General features: G+C 43.2%; 1 protein-coding gene across 2 annotated transcripts; it reads left to right on the top strand.

The window, feature by feature from the left end:
- The first annotated feature begins 776 nt into the window (after window positions 1–776).
- On the top strand, window positions 777–23,668 carry LOC119163967 (protein arginine N-methyltransferase 3-like). 2 transcript variants are annotated; one of them, XM_037416056.2, is made up of 9 exons: window positions 777–1,077; window positions 2,537–2,642; window positions 3,468–3,567; window positions 7,189–7,491; window positions 9,747–9,970; window positions 14,193–14,335; window positions 18,625–18,759; window positions 22,142–22,229; window positions 23,293–23,668. In XM_037416056.2, the coding sequence occupies exons 1-9, from the start codon at window positions 856–858 to the stop codon at window positions 23,397–23,399; spliced, it is 1,428 nt and encodes a 475-aa protein (XP_037271953.2). In that variant the 5' UTR covers window positions 777–855; the 3' UTR covers window positions 23,400–23,668. The 2 variants fall into 2 exon arrangements, with proteins under 2 accessions (XP_037271953.2, XP_075726920.1); XM_075870805.1 differs by lacking the exon at window positions 2,537–2,642 and having other exon boundaries at window positions 944–1,077.
- The last annotated feature ends 3,121 nt before the right edge of the window (window positions 23,669–26,789 follow it).

Here is a 26,789-nt window from a genome sequence, read left to right as displayed (position 1 = left end):
CTTTTCTGCTTTACCGGTGCACTGCGTCAGTGAGAACAGATTGTCTTCCAACCTACTGTGTTTCTGAAACCCATTCTGCAAAACCCCCAGCACCCCCTCATCCTCTATCCATGCCTCGTTTTAGTGCCATCTAGAAAGGCACCGCTGAAGCTGCTAGATAACGGATAAGGGCCCGGCCATTATCTGGACACGCTGGGATTGCGCTCTAAGGAGTTTCGGGGAGAGTGTCACCACCTGTAAAATAATAGAATATTCTAGGCACTATAGTACTACAAATCGGGCGAGTTTATGTATGACAGAGTCCATGATGATGTTTGATCGTGAAGAAAAAGAAGCCCGTGAAAAAGGAAAATACGGACGATAGGATGAGCGCTAATTAACAGAGATTGCAAGCATCCCCAAAATAACTGCGTCTCACAACATGCATTTCTCAGTTTTTGTATTATGAAAACATGGAGATGCAATTATAATGCAATTACTTCTTGTTCTTCATGTTTGTGCAGCTGAAGAATGCATTGCCTCTGAGATAATAACTTACAACTGGCTTTTTTTACCATAGAGTGTTATATATTTTCATGCTTCTAGCTAATTGTCGTGACTCTCACATTTTGAATTTTTGTTCGCTCAAGAAGATGCCGTTAGTGTAAATATCTCAGTGTAACAACACACATTTCAAAAGTTTCCCAATTTCATCTTGATTTGTAGCAGTTGACTTCGGCTGGCTTGACATCCTTAAACAAGATTGTAGCCAAGATTGTAGTCAAGTTTGCAGCCAATTTTGTGTTTACAACTTTCACAACGGTGGTGTGTGCGCGTGCACGTGGGGCCCACGAGTTCGCGATCGTGTGTAGTACGATGTCCGACGAAGAAAACGATGCGGTGTGGGACAGCGCAGAGGAATTGGAAACCGAGTGCGAGGACAGCGCGTGCCTGTTTTGCGGCGAAGTGCGTGCCTCGCCGGAGCTCGTGTACGAGCACTGCGCGCGCGACCACGCATTCTCCATCAGGGATGCGGTGCGAAGCTTCCAGCTGGACTGCTTCGGATACATCAAGATGGTGAACTACACCCGCAAACACGTGTGTAGAGCCTTCACCCCCAAACCAATGCGTGTATCACGGGCTGACTCCGACAGTCGCGTTGGTTGGGGCCCGTACTTTTGCAACATCGCTCAGCTGTTATATGTGACAGCGCAGTGTTGGGTTATGTTGATATGCAAAGGAGTGATGCAACGAAAATCCGATGGATGTATGGATGAACTTTATTAGGTTCTTCGTCTCTCTACTGCGTCGCGGGTTCGTTGGAACTGCCCGTAACTGTTCGGAGCTCGTAATAGCACCCTCCCATTTGGAAAGCGTGATCACTTCACCACAGCGTAACGCGGGGCACTGCGAGAGCATGTGTTCTAAGTTACCTATATCATTGCAGAAGAAACATCCATGAGTTGACTGTATTTCAGGATAAATATTGTGCAATAGCGCGGGGAATTATGGTAGTCTCGCAGTGGTGGCGCCGAGCCTGATCGAAGGGCGCAGCCGGGTGGCTTTCCTGGTTCCTCTCTTTACTTTTTTTTTCTTTTCTTTTGTCTTTCTCTGTTGTATCTTTTTTATTATGTTTCGATTTGTTCCTTTGTCTCACTCTCACATTCTTTATCGCTTTATTATCTTTATCTCTTTCTCTCCCTGCTTCTCTCTTTCTATTTTGGTCGGTTTCTCTCCGATTCGTGCTGTTTCATTCTATTTGTTCATCCATGTTTTCTAACTTTGTTTATCGTTTTGCGTCTTTATTTCCTCTATTTCTCTCCATTTTCTTTTTCATCCTCTTTCTATTGCTGACTTGCGTTCCTTTATCTCTCATTTTATGTCTTTATTTCCCACCATTTTTTACTTCCTCTTTCTCTCCCTCTGTCTTTCTTTGACTATTTGATCTCTTTTCTTTTTCACGTGTAAGTTTTCGTTTAGCACTCAAACCTGCCGTACGCGGTTGAGGGGTTTCCCAATCCCTGGGGAGCACACCCACTTGAGGAGCTTTGTGGTGACAACGCACAAACTACAGCGAACTACAACAGCTTTGCTGTAAAAAACGGAAGTGCAAACGCACACATGCAAGCTGTTAAATTCAATTGAAAACAAAATCATTTTTTTGTCTGCATGGCACAACTTGCAGAGACGAATATGGTTATGTGGTGGGCGGCTGCTGTGGGGCACTCTGGAATAAATTCGAAGGGAGGTTCGAGCTTTGAACTCCCCATGCTACCTTCTTCCTCAAGTCTCGCCACCTTCAAATCCACGACCTTTGAATGAAATTAGAATCTCGCTAACGAGAAAGATGACTTTTCATTCACTTTAAATAATTTCAGTTTACTTTATTATTACTACACTAGAGTTAAGGACAATGTTGCATCTAACATAAAAGTGAGCGCCTAAAACAATTCAGCTTTTTGAATACCGTTGACATGAACATAGCACTTTCAGTAAATTAGGTGAGCCAGGTTACACATTATGTTTTTTTTAATGTGTTATTACTGGCAATTTACAGAAAACAAGCCCGGAATTCTTAAAGGCCGTTGACCCACGATGTCTTCCATGGGAAGATGACCAGTACCTTGTGCCAGTCGTGAAAGATGACCTGCTTTTAACTTATGGTGTGTGCATGTCTCCCAATTGATTTCGTTTAGTGAAGCTGTGCAATATTAATTCAGTAAAGCTCACACTTTCCTGTGCCAAAGGTCATTTGAATTCATGTGCATCTAATGCATAATTCCACATTTGTATAACACAATCTGTACAAAACCACTTTAGCCATAGTGAAATGTTGTTTGCTGTTTTTCGTGTGAAGGTTGGTACCAAATCATATTTATGATTGCCAGCAAAGTGCATGTTGTTATTTGTGATAAAATAAGCATTTTCTATACTCATGTATAACATATAACTATAAGGTATATAACAGCTGCATCTTGTCGGTACTTAGCTGCAGAGCATAAACCTGGAGAATTGCAAAGAGGGTTCAGCTTAAATTGAGGACGACGCAGCGAGCAATGGAAAGGAAAATGGTAGGTGTAACCTTAAGAGACCAGAAGAGAGCAGAGTGGATTAGGGAACAAACCGTGGTTAAGGATATCGTAGTTGAAATGAAGAAGAGGAAATGGACATGCGCAGGGCACGTAGCACGTAGACAGGATAACCACTTGTTATTAAGGGTAATTAACTGGGTTGCCGGAGAAGGCAAGCGGGTTAGGGGGAGACAGAAGGTTAGGTGGGCAGATGAGATCAAGAAGTTTGCGGGTATAAATTGGCAGCAGTGAGCACAGGACCAAGCTACTGGCGAAACATGGGAGAGTCCTTTGTCCTGCAGTGGACGTAGTTAGGCGGCTGCTGCTGCTACTTCTGCTGCTGCTGCTTCTGATGATGATGATGATGTTGATGATAATAATAATGATGATGTTCACATGGGAAACTGATTTGTGCAGATGTTGAGGAATTTCTGAGTGCTGTTCCAAAGCCTGAAGACGAGTGTCAACAACTGCGCAGCCAACTGCTTCAGGCTGAGCAAGCCATCGAGCATATGAGGTACGTGGACTTGAGATCAGTATCAGACACAACGCTAAAAAGTGGAAGACTTCTCAGTGCTGCCAAGCAAGCAATTTGTATTATCATTGAAGGCCAAATCCAGCAATTTTTTGAATTCAGTGGATCTCAATCAAACTAGCTAGATACGTTCCTTTGCAGGTTTCCGTCATTTATGCCAAATTACAAGCTGGAAAGATGTGCAAATTTTTTACAAATGATCTTTATTGATTGTGCCGACTGTCACATCTGGCTTTTCTCAATTATCAGCAATATTGTGTGTGTGATGTACGGAGCAAATCTACAGAAGCCTTGGAACTGAGGTGCCTCTACAGCATCTGCTGTCCACGAAGCAACGATCGTGTGTGTTTGGCTAGTGCTTCTTTGGCATGCATGTAGTGTGTGTCAAGTGATGTTGTATTGTGGGCTGTGTATGATCTTCGTGGGCGGTCATGAAACACTCACAGTTAACGATAAACCTTCGTCTCTCTTTGTCTCCATATTGGAGCATTTTAGCCTGCAGTGCCAGTTTACTGCACGTAAAGTATGGTAATACGATACCGGCTGAAGAGTGCACGTGTGTGAACATGACCATATGGAAACACTTCACATCCATTGCGACAGGGCTTATCTATATGCAGTAAGCTGTGCGCCATGCGAAAGGTGGCTTGTTTTCGACTTATATTAAATTTGATTTACTCTGTCGACGCTATAACACTGCTATCAACATAATTACGCATTCTCCCCATAGCAAAGAGATTTACTTTGTCTACAAATTTCTTAGAGCTAGCGTTTTACCTGATTGCAGCAGCCATAAACTTGAGCCGCCTGGACAAGTGCGCCATCTTGCGATGCAATGCACAACCAGGCAAGCGCATAACTAAACAAGTGTGTTCTACTGCTCTGATGAGGACCGGCTATTCTACTTGGCGTTCACGGGCATTCAAAATGCCGATGTAATTCTCCGAGAGCTCTAAGAAGCTTGTGCATGTGACAGAGTCGGTCATAGACATGATACTGCTGTTGCAGTCTGGTCACCTTTCTGCTGAGCATCTACTCCTCGCCACTTTTGCAGCTTTCATACTCCGTGTTGGTGAGGCGGGCACACTTTGCAGAATTGCTTTTTTTTGTCAGCTTTTACGTCATACGATTGTGAAGACGGTACTGCTTGGTTGGGTTTCAGTGTTGAGTTTTTCGGTTATTCAAAATTAGCGCCTGATTAATAGAGTATCTCTACTATTGGGCTTCTGACAGTAGTGTCTCAGGAACATAGAAGCCTCATTACTTTGTCATGGTGAAAAATTGCCATAGTTGGACTTAAAAGGGAAACAAAAGAGAAAAACAGCTTTTATTTTTACTAAAACATCACAACTTAGGAACACTGGAAGCACCACTTCTAATGTTAAAAGACGCTCGGTAAACGAGGAAATGCGCAGCATGAAACAAGTAGCAGTGTTTCACCGAAGTTGCCGCACCAGTTCACCATGTCGGAAATTTCGACGGTGTCTACTAGCACCTGCATACTTATTTACTAGTAAGAAATGTTGACGTTATGTTCTAAGAGACCCAAGGTCTATATATAGCAAGTTTTAGGAAAGTTAATTTAGCCAGTAATGACTAAAGTATGCTGCAGGCACCTACCGCATTGAACATACTGTTGAAGTTGTCAATGCATGGGTGGTTTTTTAAAAGCCAAGTTCTTAATAAAAAGTCGGGTGTCCGTGAAAACCCTGGGTGCTTTTGCTTATCAGCCGTGCCCACCGACAGAGACAGTCTGCGCAGTCGCCGCAACGAAAAGCCCGAACTTTTAACCAGGGTGCCACAACCGGCTTTGCACGTTAGTCACTGGCACTTCTTGCATGGTCTGTGGCAGGCTGTGGTTCGATTATACTTTGTCTACTCCTAGGAACAAGGAAAGACTTTGCATCAGCCAAGAAGGCCATGTTAAGGCGCTAAGATCAACCAGCCCTGGTATTTATTAAAACGGCTAGTATAAACCTTGTCGGGGGTGCTAACACCTTCTGTAAAGTCATTTGCGCCTCGAGGTGCATGTGTTTTGCACATAGGCCGCATTTAGGCTTGCACAACTATCGAGTGGTAGACGACATTGTGCTCGTGGCCATTTATCACCACCATCATCATCATGATTAGCATGGTAGCACGAGCAGTGATGCCTGGCGGCAAGCCGGGGTGGTGGCACATGAGAAAAGATTGGCAAGCTTTTATGGCGCATGGCGGTTGGCGTGAACGGTTGCCTCTTGCGGTGGGTCCGCAGTGGATGGCACCGTGGGCAGTCTGCCCTCGTGGTGAATCGAGTGTTGGCAGTGCGGCTTTTGAGCTACCTTGTGTTGGTCATTATGTTGTGGAGTGTTTTACAATATTGTGTAAGGTTAAATGTTTTAGCGTGTTGATCACTTGTGATGTATCAATTTGGCTGACAATCGTTGTGTTAAAAGTAGTTAAGTAAATGTTTCGTTTCGTTGGGTCCGACCGCATCTACTGTGTCCGTTCGCTCTGAGAGCAGCATGCCTCATTAGGAGACCCCACAATCTCGCCGTTTTCTGACTGGTGAGCCATAAGACTTTCGCCTTAAAGGGACGCTAAAGAGAAACAATGACTTGGTTTAGATTGAGAACTCTAATGCCATAAGTTTCACCATAAGTGCATGAGTAGCGGAGAACATCAAGGTTGAAGTTTCATGTTTAAACTTTGTGTCGAACTCTCCCCTCCCAGTAGACACCCTCAAAATTTACTGTCACGGGGTTAAGTGCGGAATCTCACAGTGGCGTCTCGACCCGCATTTTCTTTTTGCGTGTTTTTTCATTTAGCAGGCGTTCTGTCACAGTAAGAGTGGTGTTTTTGGCATTGCGATATTGTACTTTACTTATACGTGAAAAATCGTTTTGATTTTTAGTCTCCCTTGAATAAATGGTCATTTTACACACACCTATATAACAAGGAAAATGAGCCCTCAAAGTTACTTTCCTTCGTTCGCAGTGAAGGTCTCATTCTGGCAGACTTGATGCCTTGAGGTGGTATGTGAAGGATAATTGGTCAGTTGCCATCTCGTAATAAGATGACGTACTGCATAATGCCAACAGGCAAGAAAGAGTGTTTCACAGTCACAGCAATGGCAACAGGTGGCACTGACTGACGCTGCCATAGTTAAATGCGCGTACAGTAGACTCTCAGTAAACGAAAATCTGTTAAACGAAACTGCATCTTAAATGGAACAACTTTCTCCGATATGATTGGTTTCATATTTAAATTCTGCGACCCATTTCACCTCTCAGTAAACGGAACTCCTGTCAAATAAAACACATTTTCCCTGTCCCTTCGGGTTCCGTTTAATGAGGGTCTACTGTAAATACCCTTCAAAGTGGATAAGGGATGAGCGCCACCATAGCTCAGTGGTAGAGCATCGGATGTGTTATTCGAAGGTCGCAGGTTCGGTTCCTGCTCATCGCAAGTTATCTTTTCATCCACTTTTCTTTCTTCACATTTAAATACACTTACTTCTGATAACATCCCCTATACTTTCTCTGGCATAATTGTCTGTTATTTCTCATTAATGTTGTATCTAACAAAGAAAACAGGTGCTTAATATTACTACCCTCCTTCCAGAGAAGTGGCCCAGAGCTGGCTGCAATCCAACGAGCTGGCCAAGCCCGTCGAACACGATGAACCTTATTTCGAGTCGTACGGCCATCATGGCATCCACCTTGAGATGTTATCCGACAGGCCAAGGATGGACTCTTACCGCAAGGCCATCGAGCTAAATGCAGACACCTGCATCCAGAACCGCACCGTGCTCGATGTTGGGTGTGGCACTGGCATCCTCTCCATGCTGTGTGCCCGGGCAGGTGCGCAAAGCGTAGTTGGAATCGACCAGTCCGGTGTAGTCTACAATGCCATGGATATTGTCAGGTTAGACTGCTTTGACATACAGTTGACTCTCGTAACTCAAACTTGCAGTTAAATCAACTAAATTTTACCCTTTTTAGTTGGCTCACTATGTTTTCAATTTATCTTAAAACTGCCTAATTTAAACTGCCCCACTGTGCAAATTGGTTTAATCCATACTTTTTACTTTTTCATGCCTAGAAATATCTGCTGGTACTATTGCTTCTAGCTCAACATTTGCCTTTTTATGCAAATAATTGTCACACATAAAGATGACTCTCTGCTTACAAAACGACCACCCTGCCAAACCACACACATCAACAATAGCTTACTGACTTAAGAAATAAATAAAAAAGGAATTAAGCAGTCTTGCCTTGATCTATTGTGTGCTAAATGCTTCTTAAAAGGACCATGACACCCAGTTTTCGCTCATAATTTGTGTTATGTGGCTTACTATTTAGGTATTGACGAACCAGCTGCGGAAATTTTAGCGCATTTGGTCGGGAATTTAGTTTACAAGGATCATTTTTATCGACATGTGATAAGCCCAAGACTATGGCAACACTGGTGTACTCGCGAGCCAGGATGTATCAAGCCACTCGTTTGGCAAGCGTCTGTATTCTGGCCAATGACATTTTATATATATATATATATATATATATATATATATATATATATATATATATATATATATATATATATATATATATATATATATATATATATATATATATACACACACACACACACGCTCTGTGAAATTAAATTTTGTTGGAAGTTAGCACTCCTCTTTTGCCCCTTCTCTTGTCCTGTGTCTCAGTTTTTACGCCTTACGATATTATTAATGTTGTGGCCAGCTGTGTGTGCTACAGAGCTATTAGAGCTTTCTTTTAAGGGACCGTAAAGAGCAGAACGATTTTTGCCAACATAATAGTAAAGTGCAATTTCACAATCCCAAGAGCACCACTCTTACCGTGACACGATGTGTGGAAAGTGAGAAAAGATGCGAAAAGAAAATACAGGTGGAGACTCCCCCTTCAGATTCCCACACGAAACATGACGTCATAGATCCTGAAGGCGTCTACTGGCTTCTCTGTAGCTTCTGATTGATAAAAATTAAAAATGAAGTACATAGTCATCTATGGGTGCCGTAGGACTAGGATACGAAGTTTCAGAAAATTTCATTGAGCCAATGTCGTGAAAATATGAGAAATGCATTTTGAAATTTTTGACGTCACATGCAGAGATATCGACGCGAAATTTAAAGCCAGAAGTTCGACTTTGATTTTATTCGCTAATAAGTGAAGTTGTATGTGTGCTCCTGGCATCCTGTGCTAAAACCTATAACGTCAGACAAGTCGTTGCTTTAACGACCATTTGGGTGAACACAGTGACAACCCCAAAACAAGAAGTGGCAGCAATTCGGCCATCCACTGTGCAAAGTGTAGCTGCCTGCCATCTTTTCAGGAGACCTTGGTACTGCGCACGTACAAAGGGCAGACTTAACGGGAAGTTTATGAAGCTTTCGCAGTGATATGTAAAGATCAAGCATGTGTTGACGTTCCCCTGAATCATCTAACAGGCAAAAAGTGCAGCTATCTCCAAAACTAATTTCTTGTGACGATACAATATAGTGCCTCTGGACGCAGGGGCCACTGGAAGCTTTGATATTACCCCTTCCTCATGCTTTTCACGTCGTTGTATATGTACACCCCTTGCAATAAACCAAACAGTTGGCAGTCAGCAAAGGTCCAGTGTGAATTCTTGTCAGTGTTTACTTAGAGCTCTTTTCAATTATAGGACTAAATCGGTTCTATGGCATACAGTTCTCATTTTGGGTTATTTTAATTGCTAATTTACTCAGAAATTTCTCAGTTGAGGAAATAATCTTGCCCCCAAAATGCACATAAAATGTTTGAGACGGTTGAACCCCTTTATGAGGGATGTGAACAGGGAATGAATTTTTGTCTATATGAGGTGTCTCTTATAAGCAGGGTACTACATATGCGTTTTTTTTATCAACACGTATTTTAGTGTAAGAACACTAGTGTCTCTTAAACTCACTTGTCTGTTACATCAGTGTCTCATATACAGGCGTTTGACTGTCCTAGAAAACTAATTGTGTAGTTGAGATCGGCACACAGACATGCACAAACTTGGCAAGAATCAATAAAATTGATTAAAGATTTATGTGCCTCTCTTGAGCTTGGCCAGAGCAGTCCCACATGTTATTGGTCGAACTGATACCAATTCGACAAGCTGCACGCGGTGTACCGCAGGGAGAACGATCTGTCCGAGCGAGTGAAGCTGGTGCACGGCCGCGTGGAAGAATTAGAGCTGCCCGAGCGTGTGGATGTGCTGGTGTCCGAGTGGATGGGCTACTTCCTTCTCTTCGAAGGCATGCTGGACAGCGTGCTTCAGGCCAGGGACCGGCTACTGCGACCGGGGGGGCTGATGCTGCCCAACCGCTGCCAGCTATTCCTGGTGGCCCTCAGCGATAACGGTGAGCACAGCATTATGCATAGCAAGCACACTTTGAACACGAATAGTGCAAAGTGTCAGGTATAACGGAAAAGTCTTGCTGTTTCTTGCTGACGAATAATCTTATAAAACCCGGATCATGCAACTTGAGTGCAGTGTTATGTTTAAATTGTAACACTTCATAATAACGCAGCCCATAACCAACCACCCCTTGACCTCGGCGAAACAAACACACTCTGTAGGCAGCTGACGCTACTATGAACAATCCAGCCAAACACAGTCGCCAACCATTTTTTTTTTTGGATGCTTAAAATTCATTCATGCTCATTTAATCAGACATCTTTGTGCACTCACACCAGTGAAGCAATGTAATCTCACACTCGAAAGCTCAGACGCCCCACAGTACGCCATCCAATTTTTGGTACTCCAGCAGGCTGATCGAGTGTCACATCGACTGCGATGATAGGGACGTTCGCAATATTTTTGCTATGTTGTTTGCTCTGAAAGGCTGTGCTCGCTGTGGCTGGAGGTCATACCATTGTCAGAATCTACATAGAGTTAACAGTTGTCGAACTCGAAGGCTAAGTAGCGGTGGTGCTGTCGAGCATCAGATCGATCCTCCCCTCCCTTTTTTCGGTAACGTGTCAACATTAACACTGCTGCTCTAAAGGAGTGGCAATTTTTCTTTTTAAAACAAAGTCAGGTTGCTCTGTACAGTGGTTGACGTTAGACAGCCCTACCTTGTTCTCTGCCCTACCATTTGGATTTTGAAGCACAGTAGGTGATGCATGACGCATTGTTGCTGTGTGACCTTAGTTTGAATCGCGCTGACCCAGTACATATCTTCACATTTCAATATTTTTAAAAGATAATCAGTGATAACCATCAGTGTTCTTTTGCATGTAATGTGGCACCTTTCCCGATGATTTCTGATTGACATCGCCCTGGACGAGCAGATTCCATTGTATTTCCTAATTTATTGTCCTACCCATCAACCATGTGTCCCTTGGCATTCAATCTGTTGCTCCAACTAATCATCGGTAATCTGTTGTACACATAATGTGTGCCCCAGTCCGCAGGTCCCACATATTTTCACGTCGCTCTATATACAGGACCACAGTCTTCTGGATCAGGCTCGCGTGGTGCATTCCTCCGGCCGTCTCATTCGGATGGAAGAGGCATAATTGCAAAAGGGGGTGTGACCACTCCATTCGCCGCATGGCGGCGCGCGCCTACTACCCCGCTTTTTCTTTGCTGTCTCTGCGGGATGGTTTGCGGTGCTTGAAGATGTCCCTTTATAGAAACTGCAGACCACTGCTAAGCTGTGCACTTTATCTTTCCTCGCCCACCAACCGCCTCAAATAAAACAAATAGAAAAATTGATGGTGGCTGGCGCTATATTCATTTTTTTCTTCATGCTCCAGTGGCTGTCGCGATGATAGTGATTGAAGCGAACACATCCGTGGGCCACTTTTCAAGAAAATTTTGGTGCCCTCCTGTGCAGCACATGAGATATAGAAAGTTCGCAAGAGAGTGAAGTCACACGATTGATTTATTAGTACTTTTTGTTGACCGCTTCCAGAAGAGGTAATCGATTTGAAGGATAGCTTAGCTGCATTGTGGATGTTGGTGGAGATACCTTGGGGTACTGAGGCCTTCAAGGGACATTAAAGTCAAATAACAATTCACGTCAGAGTAAAAGCTCAATGTATGACAACATATAAAACGACAATATTATCAACAATAGTGCCGTACTTGCCGAGAAATTAAAGTAAATGCTCAAGAACACAAGTGCCGCAGTAGTACATTTTAAAAATGATCCCGATGACATCAGACGGACTGCCTACAATTAATCTCTAGTAATCGATCTAACTGCACTTAATAAAGAACGTTCCATGCATTAAGAGATGCAATAAAATGCTGCTTTTCTGTTTCTGCTTGATTCATGAAAAGAAGAACCGCCGGCTGTTACTATGGAGAATGGGGTGAGTGGTTCAAAAATTCTATTTTCGCGTGGTTACATGGACAGGTGATGCCATCTAGCGGGGCGCAGTTGAAACAAAAGCATCTGCAATCTCGAAGCCAATGGCAGGAAATCGATTAATGGCCGTTGCTGCTGCTGTGGCTCCTGCTGCTTTCGGTCTGCTGCTACTAGGACAGTAAAGCCGATCAATGTTGTGCACGGCAACAGTGACGTGAGATGGTCCGGTCGGCCCGCTTTTTGTGTTTTTTGTTTATTTTTTTATTTTTTGTTTTTTTTATTTTTTTAAGATGGCAATTTTATACACTCTTCATGACAATGCCTGCATTATATCAGAAACTATTACAGATAGCAGAATATCTTTTTTTGAAGAATGAAGCTATATGTTTGCAGCACATAACATAAGAAGCAGAGTTTAATTTCTCTTGATGCAAGTTTTTAAAATTAGTCTTTTGTATGACCACACCATGGCCACATTCACCCCCTTATTCACAAACGCTCCTCGACTCGACTTCCATCCTTTACTTGACAGAGTTGAGTTCTGCGCCATCGCTCGGCGTGAAATGACGCTGCGCTACTCAAGAACCGCAGCAGATTATCGCTGATATGCAGTGACCTGTCGTGCTTAGAAACGGTGCTCCCATCGGATTTCTCAAGTGAAGGTGAAACGTTGAGTGAAGGGACATTCTAGAATACGGGGGTCAGAGCTTTGAAGTTTAGTGTAGTGTAATGTAAAAAACAATGACCCAATTAAAAAAGTGCTTCTTATGTTGTGTGTCTTATGCTTTCTACTGTTAATCCCTATGTTATTTGTAAACATATGACTGTTAGTTATTTTTCTATTGCAGTAAGAACAATAGAGATTGTTATCTTGATTATTTGATGAACTAATGAAGCTACAGAAAAAATAACATTTCGAGAATCAGGAGAACAAACTAAGTAAGCATGCCAATTCTTATCCTATTCGGTTCAAAAATAGATTAGATATCCTATAAACGCATGTCCCCCTTTCACTTGATGTGGTAGTGTGTGTGCCTCTTTAATGGTTGGGGTGGTGGTGGTGGTGTAAACTTATTATTTGTAGTGTTACTACAGAGCTTGTGCAGAGCTTGTGGTGAGGGGGGCTCAGACCACGGTTCGGCTGCGGCTGCTATTTTGTCAGCTCGACTCAGCTGATCGTCAGTTTCTCGCAGCCCAGCGGCTCTCAACATCACTTCGCTGTGGAATGTTGTCCAACATGATTATCGTTTAAAATAAGTAACAATAATTGAAACGAAATAGAAAAAATAAAAGAAAGCTTACTTGTTCAGTGCGACTACAACCGAGTGATTCTGATCCTCTTCAAGCACTTCCGATTATGTCATCGTCAGTCAGCGAACTAGTAATGGCAACATCATCGTCTATAGCGAGGTAGTCTACATGCCGGGCGCCACTGGAACGCAACATAAATCGCAGCATGCATGAGCTCGCACGCTATGCGCAAAGTTGCAACACAAAGATAGTAGCAGCTACGGTGGGTCGGGGACTAGTCCCACCTAGCCACTTCCCCTCAATTCGCTGTCGTTATGATCATATTCTGCTGGAGTTTGTTTGGTTTTGGTTTCTCCAAAACTCCAGCTCCGACATTGGTTACGGCAAGCAGTGCTCGAGCCTCCAAGTCACCAAGATTGTGCGACTCAAAGCGTGGGGTACCGATATTCCTCTTTAAAGTTGCACAAGTTAAGCGGTACGCTGATAAATCCCTCTAAATCAATGAGCATTTGACACATTTGAAAAATGCAGTTCTGCCGAGGCCATGCCTTGAGTCCGAGTTAACCGAATTTTTATGTTAACGACGTCTGTATAAACAAGGCTTTACATTACAATTTCAAACTAGTTATTCGATGTGCCGCTTCCTGCAAGTCACTTGAAAGTTTAATTTCTATTTGCTTCAAATTAAAAGCCAAATCGCAGAACGTTCTTGCATAAGATTTGATGCTATATATACAAAAGCAGAATACGAATAAATGAATGAATTATTGTGAGTAATTAAGATTCATAACCACAAAATGCACAAGTCAGCATATACGAGATTACTTTAGTTGCAACTGAACATATTAAGCGGTGTGAAGTAATGTGTAAATTTGATGCACTTATAGACAGTTTTTCGTAGGTGGTGTCTGAAACGACTAATGTTAATCACCAATGAGCACTGTTTGCAAGGGTACTTGAGAAGTAGGGTAATTAGACACCTAGCGATTGCCCTACTCTTTTCTCTATGCAGACATCAATCGCCGGATGGTGAGCTTCTGGGACAACGTTGAAGGGTTCAAGATGAGTTGCATGCGGAAAGAAGTGCTTGCCGAGGCTCATGTGATGGACGCTTCAGCTTCGAGTGTCTGCTCCGAGCAGCCAGCCCTTCTGTTGGTATGTGACGGTGGGTGGCTGTGGATTCCAAATGTGTGGCAAGTTTATGCCTTGAATGTCTAATAATAAAGTAACTGTGGGGCTTTTACGTCCCAAAACCACAGTAGGATTGTGTAGGACACCATAGAGAAGGGCTCTGGAACTTTCAACTACCGTATTTTTCGGTGTATAAGTCGCGGTTTTTTTCTCAATTTTTCAAGGGTGCGTCTTATACAACGATGCGACTTATATACATTCAAAATCGAGTTGGATGCCACGGCTTGGGTGGCGCTGTTTACGTCAAGCGGCCATCAAAATGGCATCTACGGCGCTTCACCGCCATCTGCGATGCACAGAAACCACATTTAAAAAAAAAGTAAGATTAACGGTAAGTTAACACTCTAAAGATAACGCAGCTATGTAGTTTTGCACAAAAAAATAATCAGAGGGGTGAAAATGTGGAGGTATTTTTTAAATTATAAATTATGGAAAGCAAGTTTGGATTTCAGAGCCACTTCCTTTACCGTCACTTCCGTCCGCCATAACGTCTTCATTGCACTCGCTGTGTCGCTGTTGCTGCGCGCGTCTCGTGTGTTGTGTTGTGCGTCGTAGCATAGAGCCGGTAGCGCCATAGAACCTCGCGAACCATGGCGCCGCTTGGAAAGCAAAGTCGGCGAAGCTATGACGCCAAGTTCAAGCTGCGCACTGTTCAATTTGCCGAAAACCACGGGAACAGAGAAGCAGGGAGGCAATTCGACGTCAGTGAAAAAATAATTTGTGACTGGCGCAAGGCCCACAGCGTCCTCCGGACGATGAAGTTGACGAAGAAGGCCAACCGCGGCAAGAAGGCGCGCTGGCCGGACCTCGAGCGTAGCCTGCGCACGTGGGTACTGCAACAACGAGCCGAAGGAAGAGGGTTGTCAACAGTGCAGCTGCGCCTGAAGGCGAAGGCTCTGGCAGCGGAGAGCAATGTTACGGGATTCAATGGTGGTCCGTCGTGGTGTTTCTGCTTTATGCGATGGAATCAGCTGGTTATGAGAGCCCGGACGACAGTGTGCCAGAAGCTGCCCGACGACTTTCAGGCGCAACCGGACAACTTCAGCTCATTCGTGAGGGAGGAAGTTGCGAAGAAGAATGTCAGCGCGAGCCACATCGTTAACATGGATGAAGTGCCGCTGACACTCGACATCCCGCTTGGGAGAAGCTTCGCCGAAAAAGGCCAGAAAACTGTCACGGTGAGGACAACAGGCCACGAGAAGTCCCACTTCACCGTTGTGCTCGCCTGCTGCGCGGACGGCACAAAGCTGCCTCCCATGCTAATATTTAAGCGGAAAACCTTGCCGAAGGATAATTTCCCTCCTACAGTGGTGATTCAGGCGAACACAAAAGGTCGGATGGACGTGGGAATGATGAGTGTGCGGCTTGACCGCTGTTTTTCCCGTCGACCAGACGGATTCTTTCACGTGAAGCCAGGAATGCTGGTAATGGACAGTATGCGGGCACATATCACCGATATTGTCAAGAAAAAGATCAGTTCAAAGAACTGTATGCCAGTGATTATTCCCAGCGGCATGACGAAGATGCTTCAGCCGCTTGACATTTCTGTCAACCGCAGCTTCAAGGCAGTTCTGCGACGTTCGTGGGAAACGTGGATGTCGGAGGGAGAACACAGCTTCACAAAAACGGGGCGCATGAGACGCGCAGGGTTCGGCGAAGTGGCGAAATGGGTGAGTGACGCTTGGGAGTCAATTTCTGCGAAGGCCATTGTGGCGGGCTTTCGCAAGGCCGGTTTGATCCCCTGCGCGGCCGATGGCGACGTTGAAGAGTCCGATTCGAGGGAGTCGGAGGACGACAGTGATGTGCCAGCAGTACTGCAACCAGAAGTAGCTGCATTGTTCGTGAGCGACTCGGAAAAAGACGACTTCAATGGCTTTGAATAAACGTCACCAAGCTATCGGAATAATAAAGGTACTTCTGAAAGTATTGTTTTTATGTGTGTTTAAAAGCGCTCGCACGCGTGACTGCCGATAGCTAGAAACGTGCAAAAGCGTTGGCCGTCACAAGCATGCATTTTTGCAATGCATTGTCACGACGAGATACTTAAATGTCGGTGGTCGGATGAGCAAGTGCGTCTTCTACACCGGTGCGACTTATGCACCGGTGCGACTTATATACGTTTTTTTTTTTTTTCAGAAAAACTGCTATTTTGAGGGGAGTGCGACTTATACAAGGATGCGACTTACAAACCGGTAATACCTAGGGTTCTTTAATGCATGGGCCCTTGGCATTATGCCAGAATTGTGAAAGTCTAACTGACAATATTCCCTCATGAGCGAGTGCTGGCAATGATTTTACCAGCCACAATGTGTGTTACATGCCCACTGTTTGCCTACATGCATTGAGTTTCAAATAAACGCACAGGATCTCGTTAACCCTGTGTGATTGACCTTTTTTTACAAAATGTATTCCAAAATTGTGCTATTTTTCATTGCTAAACCGATGACATGACGTGCGTGTAAACTAGGTTGTATCTTTTTTGTGTACAAATAGGTTGTATCTTTTTATGTACAGTTCATTTTTCTTCTTGCATTGTCCGTTTCTTGTGAATACTTTGTCATTGTATTGCGCATCCGGCATAGGCTAGCATATTGGCCTGCAGTATCGATAAATAAATAGAGAAATAAAATAAAATCTTCAGTCGAATCTTATACAAAAAATGACCGCAGTTTCCCGAGTGGGAACACTAATTAGCATGCGGAGCATATATGTTGAACTGCGATAAATGTGGTTTGTAATTTGCGACATGCATGTGTGTTGTGAGTGAACACGCACGCACGTATGCTGTGAAAGACGATGTTTATTGATGAGATGCTTTGCGTATTTTGAGCAAGATGGCTTTATGGCCCGTAATGTGAAGGCAAAGCGCATTGTGTTGCGAGGAGGAAGGAATGCACAGATGGCTGGCGGAGGAGGAGGGGAGGCTGCGGACGGCGACGGCGCATGACTAGCCCCTAGTATAACATGCTCCGCGTGCAAAATTGTCTAAAATTATTCTGGGTAACTATAAAATGACAAAAAAAATTTTGTGTTTCACGTACAAGGTTTTTTCTAACAGGAGGATCAATTTTCCCTCAAAAAAACCTTTACAACTGTTAAAAAATATGCGTTGCAATGAATGTCCCTATGGTTCATAGAAAAATAAGTGCATGAAGTGGTGTCAAGTGGGAACACAGAGGGAGAAAAGCCATGTTTTATCCAGTCAGAATCGTCTTGCTACGTGCACTTTTGGACGTCGCTCACTCATCAATATTCGAAGCCCAACTTGTAAGTAGTGCTTTGTATAACGAGCTGACATTTACTAAATCAGATGTGATTCGGAGGAACCGCGCCGCTAGACTCACTTTTGCAGGTGAGAAACCAGCGTGCACTTCCATAGCGCAAGCAAACTGTGTGGGTTCAGCGCACTAAAATAAATTGTGTAGTTGTGAGCACTTCGAAAATGCAAAGACAAGTCCAAAACCTGTAGTAATGTTTTGTGTTATCACGAACAAAGTCTTTGCGAGTCGGGCAATGCAACCACTGCGGCATCGTTTCTGTCAATCAGTGCCTGTATGAAAACAGGTATTATGATGACGTACGGGGAGTAGAGAACGAGATAGTAACAAATCAGGCACCTTTTCAGAGATTCTAAACCAGAAAGCCATCAGTTTTTTGTGTGCAAAAGTGAGAGCCAACCAAGGAATGATTATGAAACTTGCCGGCACACCATTGTAGTAGAAAATTAAAACAAAAAACAGAAAGGCATCGGCACTTGAAAAACATTTCATGTAGTATTTCTGCAATGTGGCAGCACATGCCAAGCAAGAAAAGCGATTGAAAAAGGTGTGTGTTTCAAACGTACAGGCAATAACAAACATGTGCAGCTTTGACCGTCTTGTGGCAGTTCGGGATTACGTACATGTACATCTGAAGTTGATATGTTCACTTAACGTTAAAGTTGGTCTTCATGGCAGTGTGGATTTTCTCTATATATGCGTATTCATGGTACACCACCCCTCCACTGCAGTGAAACCACTTTTACAGGGAGTTACATGCAGGCTAATATATATCCTTTCGTTCATTTTGAATACTTGAAAAATATTCAATAATCTAACATTGAATCTAAGTGAGTTGAAATACCGTAGTATTCGTTTGAACATTTGAAATGCTCGAATATTTGCACTAGCCTAATTCACGATTTAGGAAGATCATTTAGCAAGCCTGGTTTTTCACACTCATCCCATTTGCATGATCTACAACTGTTTGTGCAGAACCTTGACTTGAACACATGCCGCATGGGAGACAGTGATTTTGCAACCGACTTCGAAATGGATCTGAGGCCTGGCACGCAGCAGGTCACAGCACTGGCTGGTTACTTCGACTGCACATTCGAGCTACCAGTGCCTGTGAGCGGCAGAAACATTTTTTTCTTTTCAAGCTGACAAGTCTGCGCATCAGTGCCTTTTACTTTTTTTTTTCTCATTGCTAGGCTGACCGAATTTATCATCAAAGTCGTTATTTCAGTATTTTGAATCCGGACCTTGCTTGTAGTGCTGTGTTTCTGTACATTGTTGGCTTTTGTGGTGTGCTAGCCCATACAGTGCTTTTCCAGAACTTCTATTTTTTTCTTGTTTTTTTGTAATTATTGCTTTCCTTGAATAACTAACAGTTGGTCTCTGCTTCCACTCTGTAGAGGCTTGCATTGTGTAATAAGTCACGTGGTCATGAAAAGAAAATAAAGCTGCCCGGTTGTAAGTTTTACTGCTTCAGTAAGCATGCGGCATGCTGATTTCTAAGTACTTCAGTTCAATTATCAGCCTATATTTAATAACATTTGTTTGAAATTCTAGGATTCTTACGATCTTAAAACGACAGTGCATCACTGCCGGCCGTCATGGGCGCTAGTAAGGTGACATCATCTTCAGACATTCAAAATAACTGTAGCGTTAACCTTCTTTTGTTCTGAAATAATAAGTTTATATGCAGCCTAAAAAGTAATGAAATATTACAGCAATTTTACAGCGTGCAGTAGTGCTCGAAGCTCAAAAGCCGAGTTAATTCTAACCAAGGGAAGATTAACGAGAGATACGGTGCCTGCATCAGCTTCTAGCAGTTTTCAACAGATGGCACGCTCGTCTGTGCCTTTTTGGTTCAGGCAGGGGTAAAAGTGCTGCACCAATTGCGCCATTCTGCGCTGGCGTGTACCTCAACAGCAATTTGGGCGTGCAATGAAAGGATGCAACTTCGTCCATATAAAATTAGTTCGGTCATGTCGTATTTCGGTTCATGCATGAATCTTGCTCCACATGAACAGAATGCACAAATCTTGTTAAGGCAGCGTTTGAGTACAGACTTCATTATGTGACTACATATATGTTTTAAGAGCACAGCTGTTAGTCAAGCTATAAAGACGGCAGTGGTGTTGCAATAAAACTCGCCACACCGTTGCCGAGCAACCGGCATCGCATGCACTCTGGGATGAAGACTGTCAAACCATGTAAATTGAAAAAAAAAATAAAAATTAGATTCACTGCCAAAGCGATGATTGCAATAGTAACAATTTGTAATGTCCTGATTATAATACCGCACGCGCTCCTTTCTTTCTATTTTTGTTTCCCGAATGACCAGGAACCATCTAGATAATCTTAAACCTTCTGATGAGATTACACGCACAATGCGTACATTAAAATTCGATCTGAAACTTACGTGGCCACTAGCGACAATGCTGAAATCTTCGATGGTACAAGTATAAATGCCGATGCCCTTCACTGCATGGCAGATTATTGACGACCGACGCTCTGGTTTACTGCTATCAGTCTACAGCGTGTATAGCTTGTAGAACGACGTGTCATTTTCCAGGAACACGTACGCCCCCAAAAAGCAGTTCATGAAAACAGCGGTTTCTGTCTTTGTCAACATCATGAGCCCTTGACCTTACAAAGGCTGACAGCTCTCTTGGATTCGACATTGCGACACTCTATGAAATTCTGGTTGAAGTGAATAAGTACGGTCGCTCCAGGGAGGAATGCTCTTATCGCACTATCTCTTCTCATTGAGAGTGCACCACATAAAACGGTTCAGGAACCGTGCGCTAATCCTTGATGATAGCGCGCGCCAGCTATCGCAACCACACCCTTAGAATCAAAGTTGACAGCTGCTACTCAAGTGACTTCCCGTTTCTCTTGCGTCGTTCCTTGCTCGTTCAAAACAGGCGGCACGTTTTTTTTCTCCTTGAGCAGGGGTGCAGCAGCTGATACGATTCCCCATTTGTGCGCCGAACTGCGCCAAAACCATGAAAATTGCCGAAATTGCTCTATGCTGTGCCTAATGCCCGACCAGCCTCAGAATGTTTTTAGTTGCGCTAACTTGAGCGAGAAATGAAGGCCATGTTGGCCACCCGCAGTTCGCGTCATCAATCAAAATCGAAGCGCGCTGATCCTAACCCTGAACTATAGTGTAAGATGTATATTCATGAGGTCAGGACACCTGCGAGACATTATCGACATAATAAAGTAATGACACCACGCGCCCATATTTCCGCTGACTGCTGAGGATGCCGATCTGCGGGACGACGCAACTTAAAAACAAAAAATGCATTACCATAGCCCATAATGCTTCACGGGAAACAGCAGGAACAGCTATGGAATTGTAGGAACTTAAGCTGGAAGCATGTACTGCGTTTTTCGCACGTGAACAAACTCGATGTGCTGTGAACATGGGCGCTGCCGGCGAGCACGTTGGTTGCCATAGAAACGGCACATAAAATATTTCTCTGTCTTGAAGTTGCGTCGTCCCCGCGATAGATAACCGGTACAGTCTCCAGACCAACGGGCGTGCGCCATCATTACTTTATACGGTTGTACGAGCCTTGTAAGGGAGTCGAGAAATGGTGCCCTTAACCTAGCCGCATTATTATCCAAAGACTTCGAACCCCATCGTGAAAGAAAAAAAGAGGGGAGGGGGGTGAGAAAAGGGAGCGCGTGTAGCGGTTAAGAAATTTCTTGGCCTTATTTTAAGCAGTGCAGAACGCTGCTTAAGCCAACTTTGCCGCAGTGCAGCAGTGCTTAGCGGAAAAGCATATTCAAATTTGAAAGGGTTTGTTAGCATGAGGGACTCACGAGACATAGAACGTTTTTTTTTTCGTTTTTTTCGATTACTCAGGCATTTTTAGGACATGTAATTGTGAGTGCTAGTATGATTGCTGGCGTCTAAAAAGGTTACTGGCTTATTGGCGATCATTAGAAGCAGCGTAAGACATTTCTGCAGCCCGAAACAAAGCTGTGTTAGTTTTTTTTTTTTTTGCACTCCTATTTTTAAGTTGTAAGAATCTCCTAAATTTTGGGCTCCCCAGCTTTGCATAATCACATTTGAATTGCAGAGTCTGTCTGAAGATTTGACAGGTGCGGCAAATGCTAATGTGAGCATGCATCATCATTATAGCACCGAATTTCAACCGTAGAATCGGGGATTGTACCCATACGGCGAAGACACCGCGGCACAGAAAGCTGCTGCTGTACATAAATGGCTTAAAAACACTCAGAGGGTTGAGAAGTGTGTGAACTTCAGCTTGTTGGCACATATTCATAGTAAAGAAGAACAGTGAGAAACAACTAAGATGAGAAATTGTAAAACAGGGCTAGTGCTATTTAGAAGGTTATTGAAGCCATTTGATTAATGTTTGGGAAAATGTCACAAGGTCCCTATAAGTCTATAATTTTGGGGAAAATTCTAGTGGGTTTGAACATGGTCATTAAAAGGATGCTCAGACACATCACTCTTGTATGGCAGGTTATTCTCAGCACAGCCATGGAGGCCGAGTCCACTCACTGGAAACAAACAGTGTTCCTGCTAGAAGAACCACTCCTTATAGCTGAAGGTAAGTGCCTTGCAGTGGCTTATATTTCTCCCGTCATGGCTGTGGAAGGGACACAGCCTAATCTTACACGCTTAAAACTTGCACATTGGAAAGTCGCTTGAAATTTATTTGTTATAATCTGGTATTTCTTATATGCACATGACCTGTATCACATGCTGGTAATAGCAATGGTAACATATGTGCATTATCATATTTTTCTTCATTATATTGAAGTTCGACTGTACTAGTTGCATAAGTATCAAGGGTTTGCCTGTGAGTCATCTGTAACATTGTTGATTAAAGATACACTAAAAATGTCTGTACATGTCGTAACTGTAGCGAAGTCTTGTGAGTCGTTCTCTCTCCAGCGCCTTCTAGTGGGTCGCGCTTTTTGAAGAAGAGGAGCAGCTCGTGCAGAGACTTGGTTCCCACCAATAAATGTCTCAACATAGCAAATTTAATTAGTTACCAATTAGCTCTACAAAAATTACCATGTTAAGAAAGAAAATGTCTTTGTAACTTCTGCTTTGAACTTCGCTTGTGTTAGCACGTCACATATGGAAATAAAAAGGAAGACCACAGAGGCGTCTAGAAAGGTAGGCGCTGCCTTTCTATACCATTTCTGTTGTCATTCCCGTTTCATTTCCATATGTGCCACGCTAACACAAGCTAAGTTCATGGATAACCAACTCGCCCGAGCCACAACACTTCTGCTTTGAAGCCTGCACCTGTTTGCTGCCCTGATGTCATAAATTTTGACAGTGCCTTAGGTCTTGCATATGTCTTTAATGTCGAAAATGCATGTGTCTTTACATCGAAAATGCAGCCACCGCAGCCGGGATTAGATCTCATGACCTGCGGGTCAGCAGCCGAGTACCTTAGCCACTGGACCACCACGGCGGGGCAAAAGCATTGCAGGGCCCCTTTAATGAACTTGCGATGCGTAATTGACGATGTTAGTATTCTTGGAGTACAATTGGTCAATCTAAATTGATTCATTGTGTCACTTTAGCGTCCTCTCAGATGGTAGGTCAGATTTTCTGAGTTTAGGATGTCTGAAAAAGCACGCTTACTGTGCACGCAGGCGAGAAAAAGGTGCGAGGGCGATTGGAGTGTCGACGACAAGACCGCAGGGAACTCCTGGTCACAATATCGCTGGGAACAAGACGACAGCAGTACATGCTCCATTGAAGAGACTTTCTCACCTGTACAGGATGGCACCGTGTTCGTGATGGGTTTATGTTCGAGGTGGTTTGTGCAGCAGGGCAGATATTCACGTGAACACATCTTACGATCCATGCTTCAGCATTCGCTGCATGGTGAAAGAATTTCGATGACACTGGTGCTCATCGTCAGAATTGCTCATCATTACCAGAATGGATGGTAGCCCTTGTTCATCCCATTGTGAAGTTGCTTCATGATAAATGCGAGAGAAAATAAAGAAAGAGTTTCAATGATGACCTCTGTCCTTCAGTGTTTTATGAACAAGGCGCCTGTATGGTTGCCAAAACATCAGTACTGTCATCTCTTGGCAACTAAAAATGTTGCTTATAGAGTGTCGAAATTTTCCCAGAAAAGACTTCTGCAGATGGCCAAATTACCTTATTTCTCTTCTTAAGCACACGAAATCTGCAGAGTAAAAAAATTTTAAAAATTTCAGAAAAAAAATATTTTGGTGTCAGTATTGCCCAGAACTGCATGGAGATGCTACTCGAAGACACTTTTTTTTTTAATATTCATCCTAGAGCAATGAAACGTGAGGTGTTTATGGAACTTTTTATGCTGATTTCAAATATATAATTAGTTTTCTTGCAAATTTCTTACTTTTAGCTCTGCAAAATGACAAAGTGAAAACAATAACCCTATTGCCCCCCCCTCTTTTCATCCCTGAACTTCCGTGATTTTTTACCATTCATAGTTCATAATGTTTGAAATAAAGTGTAGAATGCAAATAACTAATTAGGAAGCACATACAAAATATGTAATAGGCATGAAATATAATAGACGCAAAAAGTCCATATTTCACCTACCCTAGTGAAGGTTTACATAAAATTTTTTTATTATACAATAAAATATTGAAATTTAAACTAGATAATTGCATTCGCCATACTTTAAAAAAAATTGGGCAAAATTTTATGCAGATTTGAGCACTATAAGTGCCCTAAAAAGGAGGGGCACATTGAAAAAAATGGCCAAATTTGTGTTTTGAGAAAAACGAGTTTTTAAATTAAAATTGAGTTTTTATTTATGAAAGATATCATTAAATCTGATGAAATTTGCATGCCAAAAAGAACAATGCTTCTTGTAGTGGCCACTGCAACTAAAATACGCCAGCCCCATGAGTTTGTCCCTCTCGGCTTTTTGGAGCTGGCTCCTCACAGACATTTCGCTCACAGACAGGGCCATGAAACGCTTGCCAAACTTTCGCTCCATCTGGCAGAGCCTTGTGCCAACTGCAAGCTAAGAAGAAGTTCGACAGGACTGCGAAATCCAAAATAAGTCCAGTGTCATGCCTTCTTGCGGCCATGTTTGTGCCACATACCATCGTACATAATGGCAATGTCGTACCTGCTAAGTTCTATCACTGCAAGCTCTTTCAACCTCGCAAGATTGGTGCTGACGTCATCCATTGCCGCATCACGAACTTTCAGGCTGACGGGTGTGAATGACTTTTGATGCATTGGTTTTGATTTTGATTCATTCACCGCAAGTTTGGCATTGATCGCAAGATGGTTTGATTTTGATGAATTGGTCGCAAATGAAACCCGCACAACGGCTTTCACTTGAGAGAAGTGCTTTTTTCCTTCATAACAGAGATAATTACAAGAAAAAAAGCTTTGTTCAGCTGCGCTGCTCGACAAGACATGGCCCCCTCAAATAGGCTTCACAGCACATACAGGTGCGCAGCGGCCAATGGCAGTCCCCAATCCGTACCATGTGATAAGCCAGTCGCGGCACTCGAAAAACGCGCAAAATCGTGCTTCTCTTTATTGTTTCTTGTGACGCATCAGTGAGGGAAACTGTTGTTGCTTGAAGAGTGAGGCTCGACTCTTCGGCTAGTGCGATCAACAATGGCGAGTGACGGCGCATTATCGGCGGCTAGGTGCTAGAAGACTGCACACTTTGGATCTTTTAACAGGCACCTTGTGCTCTTTGGATGCAATTTCAAAGAATTTCCAGTTAAGTCTCAGCCTGTATTTTTTTTTTCATAACAGTAGAGGTACTAATCTTATCAAAATGGCCAAAAATTACAAATCGGTAATTTTGAAAAAAACTCCGTTTTTCGACCCGCATCTTCCCTTAATAGTAATTCAGCATTATAAGCACGCACAGGGTCTGCTCACTGTGCGTTATCGCAGTCTACACAGATGAAACATGTGTCTGTTCTCTTGTATTGACAGCTTGTGTTTGGCATCTTCTCTCCGTGCCTTGGGCTGAGTAGACTTAGTAATCAAAGAGAACGACAGTACCTCGTGCGTGTCAGTGATAACCAAGCCAAAAGAAGTGGGAACAAAGATGTGAATCAAATTCCACCAGCCCGCAAGGAAGTACCGTCAAAGATTAAAAGATAAGTTTTGCGCACCTCCGTTGCAACTACGCAACAAAACCGAAACCAGAAAACGGCATTGCCCGTTGATGTTGCTGCCGACTGATAGATGTGCTGACGCTAGTAATTAGTTTCATTTATATCTGCAAGGAGCTAGTTAAATCATCTTCAACACTTTTTGTAAGTTAACCTGAAGGGAATAACTGTGCTGTACACATATAACCACACACACACACAGGCACAGGTCTCGCAACTGACCTCTATTGCACACAGTCCACCTATAAAAGTACATTGTGCAGAAACCATCACTGTGCATGCACTCATCAGTAAAGTACCGTCACCGAATTCTTAGCAATCATGTCACTTCAACAATGCTCATCGATAAATCTTGCCTCTCTGTTATGCAAAAGCACTGATAACTCACTGGCATATTCACTTCTCTTCTTCCTGATGTAGTGCGCTTTGCAAATTTCCTCTGCTCTATAATTGCAGCAGTGCCTCATATCTTAACATCTTTTAGTTTCGGTTCACACTTGCACTCAGAGCAGTGTATGGGTAGCTGCCCGCTTGTATTGTTTTTTGTGCATGCGCACGTTCACAGATCTTTTGGTCTGTCTTACATAACTCTTCTAAACTTCTTGTAAGTTGTAAGAGGTGGCAGCACCTCCTATAACAGGTAGTAAATGTACACCCTGAAAAATTTATTGCTTGTTCATTTCTTACTGTACCCTGATTTCATGTCATAATACTATTAGCCATAGAGTTTCCTAAATATACACTAGAGAAAACTCTAGCGCAAGTGTCTACAAGAGCTGCAACGCACGGCGCTTCAGCGAGCATGGGAATCATGGGTAGTACACGGATTTATCTACGTACTTCTGGCTCTGTTCTTGTTAGCGTGGCTTGGAGCTTTTTTGTTACGGAACAAAACCAAATGTTCAGCGATTGCGCTTCACTGTAACAGTTTTATAGGCCTACCATTTTAAATCGAATAACAAAGTTCGAAAGGGTTCGTTCTTTTCTTCAAAACAAAC

The sequence above is a fragment of the Rhipicephalus microplus genome, chromosome 8 (genome assembly GCF_043290135.1).
Source record: "Rhipicephalus microplus isolate Deutch F79 chromosome 8, USDA_Rmic, whole genome shotgun sequence".
NCBI classification, from domain to species: domain Eukaryota; kingdom Metazoa; phylum Arthropoda; class Arachnida; order Ixodida; family Ixodidae; genus Rhipicephalus; species Rhipicephalus microplus.
This window is presented reverse-complemented; position numbering and strand designations above follow the sequence as displayed.

What these genes read in the sequence shown, in the direction of transcription:
- LOC119163967 (XM_037416056.2), top strand. Translation starts at nt 856, where the DNA reads ATGTCCGACGAAGAAAACGATGCGGTGTGGGACAGCGCAGAGGAATTG. An exon ending in TGACCTGCTTTTAACTTATG is followed by an intron (nt 2,643 to 3,467) that starts GTGTGTGCATGT and finishes TGATTTGTGCAG; the next exon opens with ATGTTGAGGAATTTCTGAGT. An exon ending in AATGCCATGGATATTGTCAG is followed by an intron (nt 7,492 to 9,746) that starts GTTAGACTGCTT and finishes GGTGTACCGCAG; the next exon opens with GGAGAACGATCTGTCCGAGC.